The sequence below is a fragment of the Misgurnus anguillicaudatus genome, chromosome 18 (assembly GCF_027580225.2).
Source record: "Misgurnus anguillicaudatus chromosome 18, ASM2758022v2, whole genome shotgun sequence".
Taxonomy (NCBI): domain Eukaryota; kingdom Metazoa; phylum Chordata; class Actinopteri; order Cypriniformes; family Cobitidae; genus Misgurnus; species Misgurnus anguillicaudatus.
Genome location: NC_073354.2, coordinates 39,812,475 through 39,827,696, shown reverse-complemented (window position 1 = coordinate 39,827,696; position 15,222 = coordinate 39,812,475). Strand labels below are relative to the sequence as shown.

At 38.9% G+C, this 15,222-nt stretch overlaps 1 protein-coding gene across 2 annotated transcripts in view; it reads right to left on the bottom strand.

Moving 5' to 3' along the window:
- Positions 1–277: 277 nt before the first annotated feature.
- dtnba (dystrobrevin, beta a) overlaps positions 278–15,222 on the bottom strand; it is a 33,099-nt gene continuing 18,154 nt past the window's right edge. Inside the window, exons 9-21 of one of the 2 annotated variants that reach the window (XM_073856497.1) lie at positions 13,655–13,779; positions 13,256–13,327; positions 12,986–13,072; positions 12,816–12,906; positions 12,582–12,655; positions 12,240–12,353; positions 9,373–9,469; positions 9,104–9,124; positions 8,633–8,804; positions 4,761–4,850; positions 4,582–4,632; positions 1,569–1,598; positions 278–1,485 (exon numbers count right to left, since the gene is read on the bottom strand). In XM_073856497.1, the coding sequence (XP_073712598.1) occupies positions 1,585–1,598; positions 4,582–4,632; positions 4,761–4,850; positions 8,633–8,804; positions 9,104–9,124; positions 9,373–9,469; positions 12,240–12,353; positions 12,582–12,655; positions 12,816–12,906; positions 12,986–13,072; positions 13,256–13,327; positions 13,655–13,779 (1,008 nt within the window). In that variant the 3' untranslated portion in view covers positions 278–1,485; positions 1,569–1,584. The remainder of the gene's footprint in view (positions 1,486–1,568; positions 1,599–4,581; positions 4,633–4,760; positions 4,851–8,632; positions 8,805–9,103; positions 9,125–9,372; positions 9,470–12,239; positions 12,354–12,581; positions 12,656–12,815; positions 12,907–12,985; positions 13,073–13,255; positions 13,328–13,654; positions 13,780–15,222) is intronic. The other variant, XM_073856498.1, reaches the window with a different exon arrangement.

Below are 15,222 nucleotides of genomic sequence, written 5' to 3'. Positions count from 1 at the left end.
TTTAAAGTCGGAATTCCTGATACATTTTTGTCTAAATAAATACATATATTCACATATTTATTTATACAGCTGTATATGCACTATATAATGCAAATCTGTAGTTCCTGAATGTATAACCCTACTATATTTTTCCCTCACGTTTGTCATATACGTGTTTATACCATAGGTTTATACGTATATGAACCCAGAACTAGTGTATAAAAAAAAACGTCTCGGTTCTGCATCCATGATTTTTTTATATAAGATGAAAATGTTATATGACAAAGAACAATATTCCTTTTTTTAGTTCTTATATAATTTATTCTGCACACAACAAACCAACACTTGAAATCACTGCATTTGCATGAGCAAAGCCTGTTTAGACTCTTCATTTCAGAGTTATATCTGTAAAATTAGCCTTTTCTTAAAAATACAATTGTTCAGTGGAGAGCGCAAACACTATGGCTACCAGCACCGTAATGATTTCAAAGAGTTTTCACAGAACAGCCACAGGAAGTGATGTCATTTAACCGAAGATAGAAGGCCAAAATCCCACGAATGGTTTGGCAGAAAAGCACAGAGGAAACACTGCAAGACTTTTTCATTTGTGGCAAGTTTTATCGGACTCTGTAAATGAAGGTTTTAACAACATCCCAACAATATAGAGGGGCAAACACACCACACACATGAACACACCCCTCGGAAAAAAAAAAAGACGTGCAGCAGGTCAGACATGAATCCAAATGTTTGTCTGCAAGAAATGCAGGTTCACAGATGATATCAGAGCTATAAACAGTGCTTCCAGAAAATCAACAAATTTCATGATAAGTGAAATTATCCAGTTCAGAGCACAGTACAAGATCAGCATCATTATCAAAGTACCGATTTAAAACTTACTTAAATATACATAAACTCTAAATCTGAATTTCAGATTTACAAAGCTGAAAATACCATCGACGGTTCGTAATGTACATTTACCATACTGCTCAAATCTTGTCTTCTGCATATAAATAAAAAGATTACAGTACAGAATTCCACACAATATTCTTTAACTTAGTCGTGCTTACAGCATTCATTAAGGCTGCGTCCCCCCAAACACCACAAACTTCCGTGACCACACCCACATCCAACAAACCACACCCACATACTTCATCCGGTCAATCAGCTCATCGCCTATTCCATTCCGTTCCTCTTCAGTCCATTCTGTCCAACTCCTCAACATATCAGAAATGTCTCTGGGTGCATCCGAAATTTATAAAGCTTTCAAACATCACTGAAATCAGCTACTAAAAATCAAACGCCGTTAAGTGAACAGCAGTTCTGCATCACAGATCTCAGAAAACTCTAACTACAAAACCAAACACTAAAACAACTAAATGTTTTCCTCCTCAAGCAATCCACAGGAAGCCGAGCTTCAGCCGAATCCCTGAGCTGCCCTCTGATTGGCTGAACCTGGATTCGGAGGATATCGTCATTGTGCCGTTTGAATAATGAATCCATGCATGAAATTATAAAGCGAGAAAATTCATAAAAAAACATGAAAATGAATTCAACAAGCCAAGAGCTTTCTCGACTAGATACTCACATGATTCTGTTTACGGTCGCTTATATGGGGTAACCTGAAAAAAATTAAAAATTTAAATTTTAGGCTTGAACCCTCATTTACATCTAAAACATGTTAAGGGAGACACGGCACATGAGAGATTTCTACATACAATTTAAAACACTAAAGTCCAATTTATAGTTCTGTGTCGCGTGTACGGCGTAGCCTAAAGGGGGTTACACACCGCACACCGTCGCGCCATGTATCTTAAAAAAAAACAACGTTATTTTCTAAGCATGTACACACACAGGTGCCGTCTAACAGTGGCTGTCCGCTGTGACTTTGGACACTGTTCAAATCTCTGCCGCCACAAAGCGACACTATTTTTAATTTGTATACAATTGCACAATTATGTCGATATCCAGATAAATGTCAAGAAATATTGTTGAGTCATCTCTAATTAAGTCATCTTTAACTAATAAAGAGAAAACGCTCCCTGAGGAGTTTCTACCTCAAATTCATATTTCCGCTATCCACTGGGTGGCGATCTTACCCAACTTAAACACTGACGCATTCATTTAACACTAAAAACACAGTGTTTTGATCAGGCTCTGAATCTGATCTCTTACAAAAGTTATTCACAAAAATTGAATTATCTCCAAAAATTTGAGAGGTGATAAGAGAACAAATGAAGGTAGGATGAAATGTTTTTTTTTTGATGTCATTTAAAAACAAATGTTCTGTTCTTTCATTTGATATTTCATTTGTTTGGCAGAAGGGTAATATTTGTACTTATATAATTACAACTTATTTGTGTTTTATTTTATGAAATCCCGCTAACGTTATGCATATGAACCGTTTTATAAAAGCAATAAGCCCCGCAAAGCAGTGGGGTCACAGTGCATTTTATGCTTTGCGTCGTGCCTAACAACGCCCCTTAGCTGTTATAAAATGCACTGGTAACCCACTGCTTCTTGGGGCTTATTGCTTTAATTTATCCCAAATTGTTAACGATTAACATAGGCTGCTAACGCATATTTTGCATCTTGAAGTAGATGCTATCTGACTAAGCTCGCGCTATTTAATGTGCACGTCCGGTGTGCGATTCCTGAGAGTTGTCCTACAAGCAACGCTGCATTTCTCGTCCGGTGTGCGACCCCGTTAAGCATAGACACATACCATACCATACAGTATAGCCTGGCGCACACCTCACCAAAAATGTAACAACACGTCAATTTTACATGGGCTGCAAACACTGTGATTGGTCCCCCCCTCAGGTAAAAAAATTATGCGTCGCTTTTCCTCATATGGATTTCCGCTTGCGACAAAAACAAAGATGGACCAAGTTGCGGGGCAACTGAAAGTCGCAACAAAAGTCACGGTTCCAGCAGCAACAACATAAACAAACGGCTTTGGCGGACTAAACGCAACTTCCGGTAAACTTCCGCATAGAATTAATAACAACAGAGTCCTTTATTAGTAGTTAATTTCTGATAACAAGGAAATAAATGAAAAGTAAATAACTAGTAAATCATTTTCGTATCATGTCTAACGAGTATCATTACATTACACTGTGCTAACGTTACTGTGTAAAATGAATGTATATAATGTTAGCTACATGTCCTTGAATTCTTGCCTGGCTGCCAAACCTCTCCGCACAGATGTGATCTCTGCTCGCCGTCTCCCCTCATCTTTAGCAAGCCAAAACATTTTATTTTCAACAAGGTATTTGTTTCAGAGATCAGTTTAGCCACTAGCCAGCCGGAAGTTCACTCGGTTCAGGCGCATAACCGCAACAACGCACATCAATGTTGGGGAAAAGTAATGCATTACAATATTAAGTTTCTTCCCAAAAAAAGTAACTAATTGTGTTACTTAGTTACTTTTCATGGAAAGTAATGCTTCCGGTACTTTTGTGTTACTTTATTATACTTGGCTGGGGCTTGATCTCATTCAGGCCTTGCACGTTTTTATGACGGAGAAGTCCTGCCTTTTAGAAATTGCACATTTCCATCACAAAAATATCAAGCTCTGGCCTGCCATCTCCGTTTCAAACTGTTCCCGCTCAGGCGCGCACGCATATAGTGCATAATTCTGTGTGACTACATTCAGTTTAATTCAGTACGTTGTGTGTTTTTTTTATCAAATTAAATAAACCAAAAAGTAACTCGCATTGCGTTTTTAAAAAGTAACTCAAATATTAATGTGTACATTTTTAAAGTAATGCGTTACTTTATTTGTTACTTCAGAGCGTTACCCCCAACACTGATGCACCTGCGTCCGATGAAACCGTCAATACACCAGTAACATGCCCGTTGACACTACTTAGTAGTGATCTGCACGTGTAATTGCAAGTTGACGCGAACAAACAACGCAGACGTATAAATGAAAACTTATGTGGAGGCTATGGTGTAGGTTTGACGCAGAACTATAAATCACCCTTTAGACATTCTTGGTATGGATAACTTTACGTCAAAAATCATCTTAACATCAAAGGTACTGAATAATCCTATTATTGCAAGATAATGTTTATACAACTGTGTGTAACTGTGTATATTATATTACAGAGATTTAAGCATAAGGATATTTTGCAGGAGTCACACCCTGAAACCATTCCAGGTGCAGCGATTTGTACCAAACTTCTGCTTTAATGTTTAATCTTAAACTTGCTAAGAAAGACCACGAGAGGCAGACCAATAAAACATGAGAGAGATTAATAAACTCGACTGTATAAAGGCAAAGAAGGAGCTCGATGATGAAGGCGTTCTGCTCATAAAAGTTCTGCGTTTAAGACTCGTCTAGTTAAAAAAACATCCGCCGTCCCCCACACTCGTAAACAGCATCCTCATTAATACTAACGAGTAATTAAGCATTAACAAGCCTCCTTAGACAAGCACACACACGCCAGACACACACACACCATAACCTGTAAAACATTACGAGCTTTCGTTGTAGACGACATGTGCTAGGATAATAAACCTCAGGAAATCACGGATGTAAAAAGAAAGACTTGAACAGATGCATTGTGGGTAATGTAGTTTTGAAGCCAGGTCTTATACCTCTCTCTTTACCATTTTGCAGTCTCTCGTCATACTCTGCTCCATCCTCCACTGAGAAATAAGAAAGACGACAAATAGACGAGACACAAGTTTAAATCTAGTTTGTTTCAAACAAGCCAAAATTTGGTGACACAACACAAACAATACACGATTAAACTGGCCATGACGTGCTCTCATACCCGAGTTCAGCTCTTTGACGAGTGATGACATTGTGTCCGTAATGGAGTCTGCTGCCACTAGCAGATCATTTCGCAGGTTTCTGCGAGCGCCTGCGGAAAGCAAACACAAAGAAATGCATTATGCCAATGCATTGTTTTAGAGCAGCTTCACATGAATGAAGAGGAAACCACAGAAAATGGGAAGATTATTAAATATACACTCAACTAAAGGATTATTAGGAACACCTGTTCAATTTCTCATTAATGCAATGGTGTAATGGTGTGGGGGATGTTTTCTTGGCACACTTTAGGCCCCTCATTGCCAATTGGGCATCGTTTAAATGCCACCGCCTACCTGAGCATTGTTTCTGACCATGTCTATCCCTTTATGACCACCATGTACTCATCCTCTGATGGCTACTTAATGCACCATGTCACAAAGCTCGAATCATTTCAAATTGGTTACTTGAACATGACAATGAGTTTACTGTACTAAAATGCCCCCCACAGTCACCAGATCTCAACCCAATAGAGCATCTTTGGGATGTGGTGGTACGGGAGCTTCGTGCCCTGGATGTGCATCCCACAAATCTCCATCAACTGCAAGATGCTATCCTATCAATATGAGCCAACATTTCTAAAGAATTGTTGAATCAATGCCATGTAGAATTAAGGCAGTTCTGAAGGCGAAAGGGGGGTCAAACACAGTATTAGTATGGTGTTCCTAATAATCCTTTAGGTGAGTGTATACAGTATATAGGGGAGTAGATATAATATTGTTGCAAATTTTACTGGCCTCTTAAACAAATTATAAAACTATATACTTTTACTTCTCTCTAAAATTGCTGTATGCTGAAATGATTGTTAATTAATTTAATTGTTGATTAAATATCTTGACTTAACTGATTCATCAGTATTTTCTCTTTTGATAAAATGTTCTACAGCTTATGCTTCTATCATTTTCATTTCTCATCATAGGCAACCTGAGTTAGGCTACTTATATTTACAGGTGCTGGTTATATTTGTTATGTTTTTTTTTCACTAATTCCATTCAAAAAGTGAAAATTGTAAAAGTATAATTAAAAGTATATTATATTCATTCATTACACACAGACTGATATATTTAAAATGTTTATTTCTTTTAATTTTGATGCTGACAACTATGGAAAATCTCAAATTCAGTATCTCAGAAAATTAGAATATTACTTAAGACCAATACAAAGACATCTAGAAATCTTTTAGAAATCTTGGCCAACTTAATTACTGCAGTTATGCGGCGTGGCATGGAGTCGATCAGTCTGTGGCACTGCTCAGGTGTTATGAGAGCCCAGCTGCTCTGAAAGTGGCCTTCAGTTCTTCTGCATTGTTGGGTCTGGCATATCGCATCTTCCTCTTCACAATACCCCAACACCCCAATTTTTAATGGGTTTTGTTTCACACTCCTCTCCAGGGTGCGGTTATCCCTATTGCTTGTACACATTTTTCTACCACATCTTTTCTTTCCCTTCGCCTCTCTATAAATGTGCTTGGACACAGAGCTCTGTGTACAGCCAGCCTGATCTTTTGCAATGACCTTTTGTGTCTTGCCCTCCTTATGCAAGGTGTCAGTGGCTGTCTTTTGGACAACGTTCAAGTCAGCAGTCTTCCCCATGATTGTCTAGCCTATAGAACTAGACTAAGACTATTTAAAGGCTTTTGCAGGTGTTTTTAGCTGATTACAGTGTGGCACCAGGTGTCTTCAATATTGAACCTTTTCACAAACAATATTCTAATTTTCTAAGATACTGAATTTGGGATTTTCCTTAGTTGTCAGTTATAATCATCAAAATTTAAAGAAATCCATTTTGAAATATATCAGTCTGTGTGTAATAAATTAATATAATATACACTTTTACTATTTGAATGGAATTGGTGAAATCAATCAACTTTTTGATGATATTTTAATTATATGACCAGCACCTGTATACCAAAGTGCGTCTCATAGTGACAATTGTAGCCTAATGATTTCCACCTGTCAAGTAATTTTTCGACACCTGAATAAGCCATAATGAAAGAAAACAACATTGAATCTTATGTTTTTCTATAGGGTCAGAAATGAGTTGGCTAACAAACTCACACCTGACATGAACGCCCTTCTTTCATGGATAACTTGCTTCTTTTTGTCTTTTTCTGGCTGACAGACCACTATCGAACAAACCCGTTTTTGATAATAAGGAACATGTGGGTGATTCTCACGAAACCATTGAAACATCACGGCACTAATGATTTTAGCTTTAAAATGTGTAATATAGTAACATTAAAAGCATCAGAATTAACACAATACTGTGTTCTACCTTGAAAAATTTGTGATTTCAACATAAGAATTTATAATTGTAAATTTTATCTCATTTTCTGCTGAAATTATCATTACCGCAATGTGTCCGGCTGTGTTTGAACATGCGTTATGTTGTAATTTAATCAAATTAACACAAAAATATTAAGAAAAAAAATAAATAGATGTTTTGCTAGACTACTTTAGATGACAGAAAAAATATTTACTGAATATTCATGTATAATAATAATGAAGAAAAATTAGGAAAATGATGTGTCCATGCCTGATGTTCTCATCCTCCGCAACACTTTTTGAGAACAGTTTAAGCACACATACAGAATTTTAATAAAGTTTGATTTTGAGTGACCAAGCACATGGACCAGTTACTTCAAGATGGCTACCAGGTAAGATCATTTTTTTACAGTTAATTATTGTCTTGTCAGAATGCTTACACAACATTTTGATTATCATTACCGCAACAGATGCTTATTAAATGTTAATTTAATTAATAGAAGCATAATACTTTGATTTTAAATGCATGTGCAGAATCTCCAAATTATGTTCTTTCAGGTTTGTCATGTAATTTTGAAAATATGTCAGTGTCGATGTTTTCTGACTGTTGCGGTAATGAGATTTTTAGGACTAATTTTTTTTAATTATGCTACAAAAAGTGTTAAATGATAAGTAAAAGTTTTTAAATTAATGTTCCCATTTACTCCAGACTTTGTTTTTCAATGTCTGGTGGGAAAAAAAAAGTAAATTTAAGCAATTTTTACATTTTCATGCTTGACATTTTTAAAACCAAGTTTTCGTGAGAATCACCCATGTACTGTCACTGGAATCCCGACTCAGAGGTCACTTGATGTTTAGGGCCCGCAGTGCTTGCTGGGACTTTGTATCATCGCGCGGGCCGGATTCAAATGTGCAGCGGTCCTTCTATTTTACACATGTGCTCTATAGGATTGCTGTGAAGAACCTTCAAAACACATTTATTTATAAGTATATATAAACTTCCACGTTTGCCTATAATATACGTCAACCCTGCGGCACTCTATAACAATACACAAAGCGTGTAAAACAACGCAATGAAAAAATACGGTATAGATGGATAAATGGAAACTAAAACTCCATGATATTCCATCACTTGGACAAAAAATATAAATTTCAATGACTTTCAATGTCTGGTATGTACTTTTTAAAATTCCGTGATATTCCAGAAATTCCATGACCCGTGGGAACCAGAGATTAAACTTGACATGCCTTTCCATCTTACATGGAAATGGCCTTTAAAAAAACTATCTTGGTTACGGAGATCAAATAAGGCATTTCTCTTTTCAGTTGCCTGAGATGCACATTTATATTATCTCCATTCTGACTCACAGTCTCCAATGTTTTAAAGTATGTTACTGGATAATGTAATCTCTTAAAATAAAAGCCCTTTTAAATAAAAGACTTTGTAATGACACTTTATTTCAGTTCACATGTTCTTTGTCTAAAATATTTCACAGCAATTCCAACCGGACATTAAATGCAAAGTCAGGCAAGTAAAAAAGGATTGGTTTTCTCTATGTTGTCACTTTACCCTGAGCGAATGCTTCCTGAACATCTCCACCCACTCCAGAGAGAGAGTCCTGTGGACCGTGAGTGGGGGTGTGGCCTGGGTATACAGGGGTGGAGCCTGCAGACGTGGAGCGAACGGGCACTGGGACAGAACGAGGGGAGGCGTGACTTGGAGAAGAACCAGCGGCTTGAGCCTGAGAGAGAGAGAGAGAGAGAGAGAGAGAGAGAGAGAGAGAGAGAGAGAGAGAGAGACTTAATAAAGCAGATAAATGTAAAATCAATCTAAAAGCATTATGGGGGCAGTCATCATTGGCACTTTGCATACATCAATAGGTGTAAAGGTTTACATTAAGTCATAAGTGAATCAAATACAAATGTGATGTTTCTGGTGTGAAGCTTTAGCACAAATAAAAAAATGGAAACATGACATTTGTTTATGCAAAGATTTGTAACAGACACTACAATAAAGACATATACAGTAACACACACTTACTGCTTGTCTCTGCTCTTCGTCCTTCAGGACACAGATGAGATACAAAGGAAAGGAGAGTGTGAAAAACAGACAGAAAAAAATAAAGGACAAAAGATGAAAGAAGCAACTATTAGACAAGCTTTAATCGTAGAAGAAACGAGAACAGTTGGAAACAAGATCAAGTGTGTAAGGAAAAGACAACGCTCAAGGATGTGGCGCCCTCTGGTGGCACAGGCGTTACAATACACTTCAGAGCTGATGTGTGTGTGCGTGTGTGTGTGTTCTGGTACCTTCAGTAGTTTCATCAGTCCCTCCAGCTGCACCATCAGCTCTCGTCTGCTCTCCTGAAGTGATGACATTCTCTGCTCCAACTCATCCTTCCTCTGTCTGCAATACACACACAGCTACATTAATGTCTGTCTGTCCGTATTTGTGTCTCTGTGTGTAGCTGTATGTCTGTGAGTGTGTAGCAGTTTGGATTTCTGTGTCGCTGGCTGTATTTGTATGTGTTTGTAGATGTCTGTCTATTTACATGATGCTGTCTGTCTGTCTGCGAGTAGCTGTCTGTATGTGTAGTTTTCTGTTTCTCTGTGTGTATGTCGCTGTCTGTATGTGTATTTTTCTCTATGTGTGTAGCCGCTTGTCTGTCTGCATGTTACTGTTTCTGTCTGTCTGTGCAGTTCTCTTTCTGCGTGTAGCTGTCTGTCTTTCTGTCTGTGTAGGTATCAGTCTGTCTATTTGTTTGTTTGTGTGTAGCAGTCTGTCTGTCTGTGTAGCTGTTTGTCTGTCTGCGTGTTGCTGTGTCTGTCTGTCTGTGCGTGCGTGTGTAGCAGTCAGTCTGTCTGTCTGTCTGTGTAGTTCTCTTTCTGTGTGTAGCTGTCTGTCTTTCTGTCTGTGTGTGTGTGTGTCAGTGTGTCTGTCTGTTTGTGTAGCAGTCTGTCTGTCTGTCTGCGTGTTACTGTGTCTGTCTTTTGTCTTTGTGTGTAGCAGTCTGTTTGTCTGTTTAGCTGTTTGTCTGTCAGCGTGTTGCTATGTCTGTCTGTCTGTCTGTATCTATCAGTCTTTCTGTCTGTTTGTGTAGCAGTCTGTCTGTCTGTCAATCTGTTTGTGTAGCAGTCTCTCTGTCTGTCTGTCTGTTTGTGCAGCACTCTGTCTGTCTGTTTGTGTAGCTGTCTGTCTGTCAATCTGTTTGTGTAGCAGTCTCTCTGTCTGTCTGTCTGTTTGTGCAGCACTCTGTCTGTCTGTTTGTGTAGCTGTCTGTCTGTCTGTCTGCGTGTTACTGTGTCTGTCTTTTGTCTTTGTGTGTAGCAGTCTGTTTGTCTGTTTAGCTGTTTGTCTGTCAGCGTGTTGCTATGTCTGTCTGTCTGTCTGTATCTATCAGTCTTTCTGTCTGTTTGTGTAGCAGTCTGTCTGTCTGTCAATCTGTTTGTGTAGCAGTCTCTCTGTCTGTCTGTCTGTTTGTGCAGCACTCTGTCTGTCTGTTTGTGTAGCTGTCTGTCTGTCAATCTGTTTGTGTAGCAGTCTCTCTGTCTGTCTGTCTGTTTGTGCAGCACTCTGTCTGTCTGTTTGTGTAGCAGTCTGTCTGTCTGTCTGCGTGTTACTGTGTCTGTCTTTTGTCTTTGTGTGTAGCAGTCTGTTTGTCTGTTTAGCTGTTTGTCTGTCAGCGTGTTGCTATGTCTGTCTGTCTGTCTGTATCTATCAGTCTTTCTGTCTGTTTGTGTAGCAGTCTGTCTGTCTGTCAATCTGTTTGTGTAGCAGTCTCTCTGTCTGTCTGTCTGTTTGTGCAGCACTCTGTCTGTCTGTTTGTGTAGCTGTCTGTCTGTCAATCTGTTTGTGTAGCAGTCTCTCTGTCTGTCTGTCTGTTTGTGCAGCACTCTGTCTGTCTGTTTGTGTAGCTGTCTGTCTGTCAATCTGTTTGTGTAGCAGTCTGTCTGTCTGTCTGTTTGTGTAGCAGTCTGTCTGTCTGTCTGTTTGTGTAGCAGTCTGTCTGTTTGTGTAGCAGTCTGTCTGTCTGTCTGTTTGTGTAGCAGTCTGTCTGTCTGTCTGTTTGTGTAGCAGTCTGTCTGTCTGTCTGTTTGTGTAGCAGTCTGTCTGTCTGTCTGTCTGTGTAGCAGTCTGGCTGTCTGGCTGTTTCTGTAGCACTCTGTCTGTCTGTCTGTATCTATCAGTCTTTATGTCTGTTTGTGTAGCAGTCTGTCTGTCTGTCTGTCTGTCTGTTTGTTTGTGTAGCACTCTGGCTGTCTGTCTGTTTGTGTAGCACTCTGGCTGTCTGTCTGTATCTATCAGTCTGTCTGTCTGTTTGTGTAGCAGTCTGTCTGTCTGTCTGTCTGTTTGTGTAGCTGTCTGTCTGTCTGTATGTTTGTGTAGTAGTCTGTCTGTCTGTCTGTCTGTGTAGCACTCTGTCTGTCTGTCTGTTTGTGTAGCAGTCTGTCTGTTTGTGTAGCAGTCTGTCTGTCTGTCTGTTTGTGTAGCAGTCTGTCTGTCTGTCTATTTGTGTAGCAGTCTGTCTGTCTGTCTGTCTGTGTAGCAGTCTGGCTGTCTGGCTGTTTCTGTAGCACTCTGTCTGTCTGTATCTATCAGTCTTTATGTCTGTTTGTGTAGCAGTCTGTCTGTCTGTCTGTCTGTCTGTTTGTGTAGCACTCTGGCTGTCTGTCTGTTTGTGTAGCACTCTGTCTGTCTGTCTGTATCTATCAGTCTGTCTGTCTGTCTGTTTGTGTAGCAGTCTGTCTGTCTGTCTGTATCTATCAGTCTGTCTGTCTGTCTGTTTGTGTAGCAGTCTGTCTGTCTGGCTGTCTGTTTGTGTATCAGTCTGTCTGTCTGTGTAGCTGCCTGTCTGTCTCTGTGTTGCTGTGTCTGTCTGTTTGTTTGTGTGTGCGTGTGTGTGCATTGCAGTCTGTGTGTGTGTGTGTGTGTGTGTGTGTGTGTGCGTGTGTTTAGCAGTCTGTATATTTTTCTGTCTGTCTGTCTGTGTGTTCTCATCTGTCTGCCTGTCTGTCTATCTGTCTGTCTGTGTAGCTCCCTGTCTGTGTGTGTTGCTGTGTCTGTGTGTAGCAATCTGTCTGTCTGTGTGTTGCTGTCCGTCTGTAGTTGTCTGTCTTTGCTTAGCTATCTATTTGTGTATTTTGTTTCTTTGTGTGCAGCTGTCTGTGTGTGTTACCTGAGCTGTCTCAGTTCTGCCAGTAGGGTGGGGTTCTGTTGGACTCTCTCTGGGGTCTGCTGACATGCCTGTTCATGCTCCACATGTAAGCGCTGGATTTCCTGCAAAATCTCTCTGGAAACACACACACAGACACACACACACACACACACACACACACACACACACACACGAGTATTACAGGGGTTTACAAACACATACACAATATTGTCATAGGCCTTAACACAGAAGGCAGCGTTTAACATCAACAGCCTGTGCAGGTGTGTGTGTGTGTGTGTGTGTGTGTGTGTGTGTGTGTGTGTGTGTGTGTGTGTGTGTGTGTGTGTGTGTGTGTGTGTGTACCTGTTCTTGTTCTCCAGTTGCATGATAAGTTGTCTCTGCTGTTTGTTTGTGTCATAGCTGAAGTTTGCAGGACTCTGTCATTCAGAACAACACAATATGACATCATTGTAACTGTGTGTGTTTTGTGATTTGGATGTGATGTATGTCAGGGTTAATTGATCATAATTAATAAAAAGCTTTGGATTTTGTGTCTTTATTCAGATGTGTTGTGTGTGTGTTGTGTTTGTGTCTCACGGCAATGTTTCCGGCATCTGTGGAAAGACGAGCCGCGTAGCGAGCGATGAGTTTGTGTTCTTCATCTGTTCGGCTGGGACTATCCAATGCTCTACACACACACAGAGAAAATATTATTATTACACTTTAAAGACTTGAAATAACCTCAGCTGATAGCGCTGTAAACTCACCGCGGGCTTTGCTGTAGTTTATTCACATATGCTGAAATCAACGCATGTTCCTCATTCATACGCTGAGCTGCACTGAGAGTCGGCAGTCTACACGCACAGAAAAAAAGATCAAGAAGTGAATGAATAAATGTATTTGAATACTCTCATCTGTTCTTATCTGTTATAACTGATACAATTCATATCATTACATACAAATACAATGTTTTAAAACATTCATTCTTTCTCATTTTAGGCTCCTCTGAAATATGAAAATAGAAAAGATGTGCTCACCTCTTAGCAGGGGTGGAGCCAGCAGAAGGGGGCGGAGCCGATTCATTCATGTTTCCTATTGGACGCGCTGGACTGAATTAACAAACAAAACAGTCCGAATGTAACACAAATGTACACTCGCACACATTCAGACTAAATCAAACATGGCAGTGTTTATACTGAACCAAACACACACCGTTTATTATACAAATAAGTCGCTCATCTTTACAATACAAACATTTCCAAAACTTCCCAAATGGCCACAGACAGGAGAGCATATACAGTGTTTATATACAGGTTTTACTATACTTGGACCTCACTATTGATGATAATGTTCACAGGTCTGTGTGAGGATTCAGGGGATACAAAGCAATGAAGTCGATGAGATGTCCTCAGTTATGTTTGTTATGAGTCACTTACACTATATTGGACAGGTTGAGGGGTTTCTCTGGGTATTCTGGATAAATGGGGTGGGACGGCTCTCTGCTCGGCACGCAACCCAAAGATTTACTGATGGCTCGACCAAACTTCTTAGCAGGAGATTTCTGTAAACACACACACACACACACACACACACACACACACACACACACACACACACACACACATACATACATACATACATACAGCATGTGAGACCAAAACTAGTTTGTACTTTTATACCACTTTTAATTTGACAAACCCTAGTCATCCATTTATTTAACCCAAATACCACGAACTGCTTCCTCACAAAAATATAGTCACACTAGTTACGTTTCCATTATACTTCAAATTGGGCAACTTGAAATTGCGAATTAAAAAATACGGCCAATGGAAACACGTCAATTTCTTTTTTCACGTCAACATTTTTTACAATCGCAGGATGTGGTTTTTCAGGCAATTCAATTTTTCCATTTAAAGGTTACCTGATGTGCGTAAAAATTTTGTGATATTTTCTAAACATCGATAAAAAACTTTAGCAAAATGTCAGTAACAGATGAAGAGTTTAGTTCCAAAATGCGATAAACGCCATTTTTAAAAAAATAGTTACCGCCAAAATCAGTATTGTATCAGGTCAGTATTAAAAAGTAAATTTTTAATTTTACGCAAAATCCAATATCCGCCGTGTTATTCTGTCATAATTTCTCAGTTTTTATAATAAATCTTTGAAAATCAAATTTTGGATTTGAATTTTTTATGTTTATATAACTTAAAGATGCTATGTGAACGTTTGTAACAGAAAATAGTGGTTTTCATCTTGTGACTTTTTGGTAAAGACCGTTTCATTGGACGCACATGCGATGATGCGATTACGCGCCTGGTCCAAATTTTAATTCTGGTTTCAGATGGTTTAATGGTCTGACTAGTTGCTGAAACTGAACTTTTAAACAAACACCTTGTCGAAAAAACACATGTTTTGGTTTCCTAGGTAATCTATGTGTTGTTTGTTTTGCTTGTTATATAAGTAAACTACTTTAAAAGGACTTTACCGGAAGTTACGTGTTGACCACGAAAGCCGCTTGTTTATGTTGTTAGTGCTGAAACCGTCTATAGAAAACAAGTTTTTGCCAAAATTAGTCAAAATGTATTTATTGTGTTTTGGAACCAAACTCTACAGATGTTATGCGAATAAAACAACTTTTCCTCTCGCAATAATTCACACAATCATTCTTTAAAGATGCAAAAGTGTATGCGATTCTTTGATTAAAAATTATGGCTTGAGCATTGGCTGCGATATACGTAAACCTACATCCGTTGTCAAGATTGTTTTTAAACTTATTACGAAAGGAAAAATAACCTTTTAGTCGCATAACATCTGTTACTGGAAATGTTGACATTTTGCAAATGTTTTCTATCGATGTTTAGAAAATAGCGCAAAAGTTTTACGCATATCTGTAATGGAAACCAGGCTACTGTTTTTATCTATTGTACTGTATATCCTATTAGGGCTGGTAAATAATATTGTTTTTATAATGCATCGTGATGCTAATGTGAACGATTAGCATCAC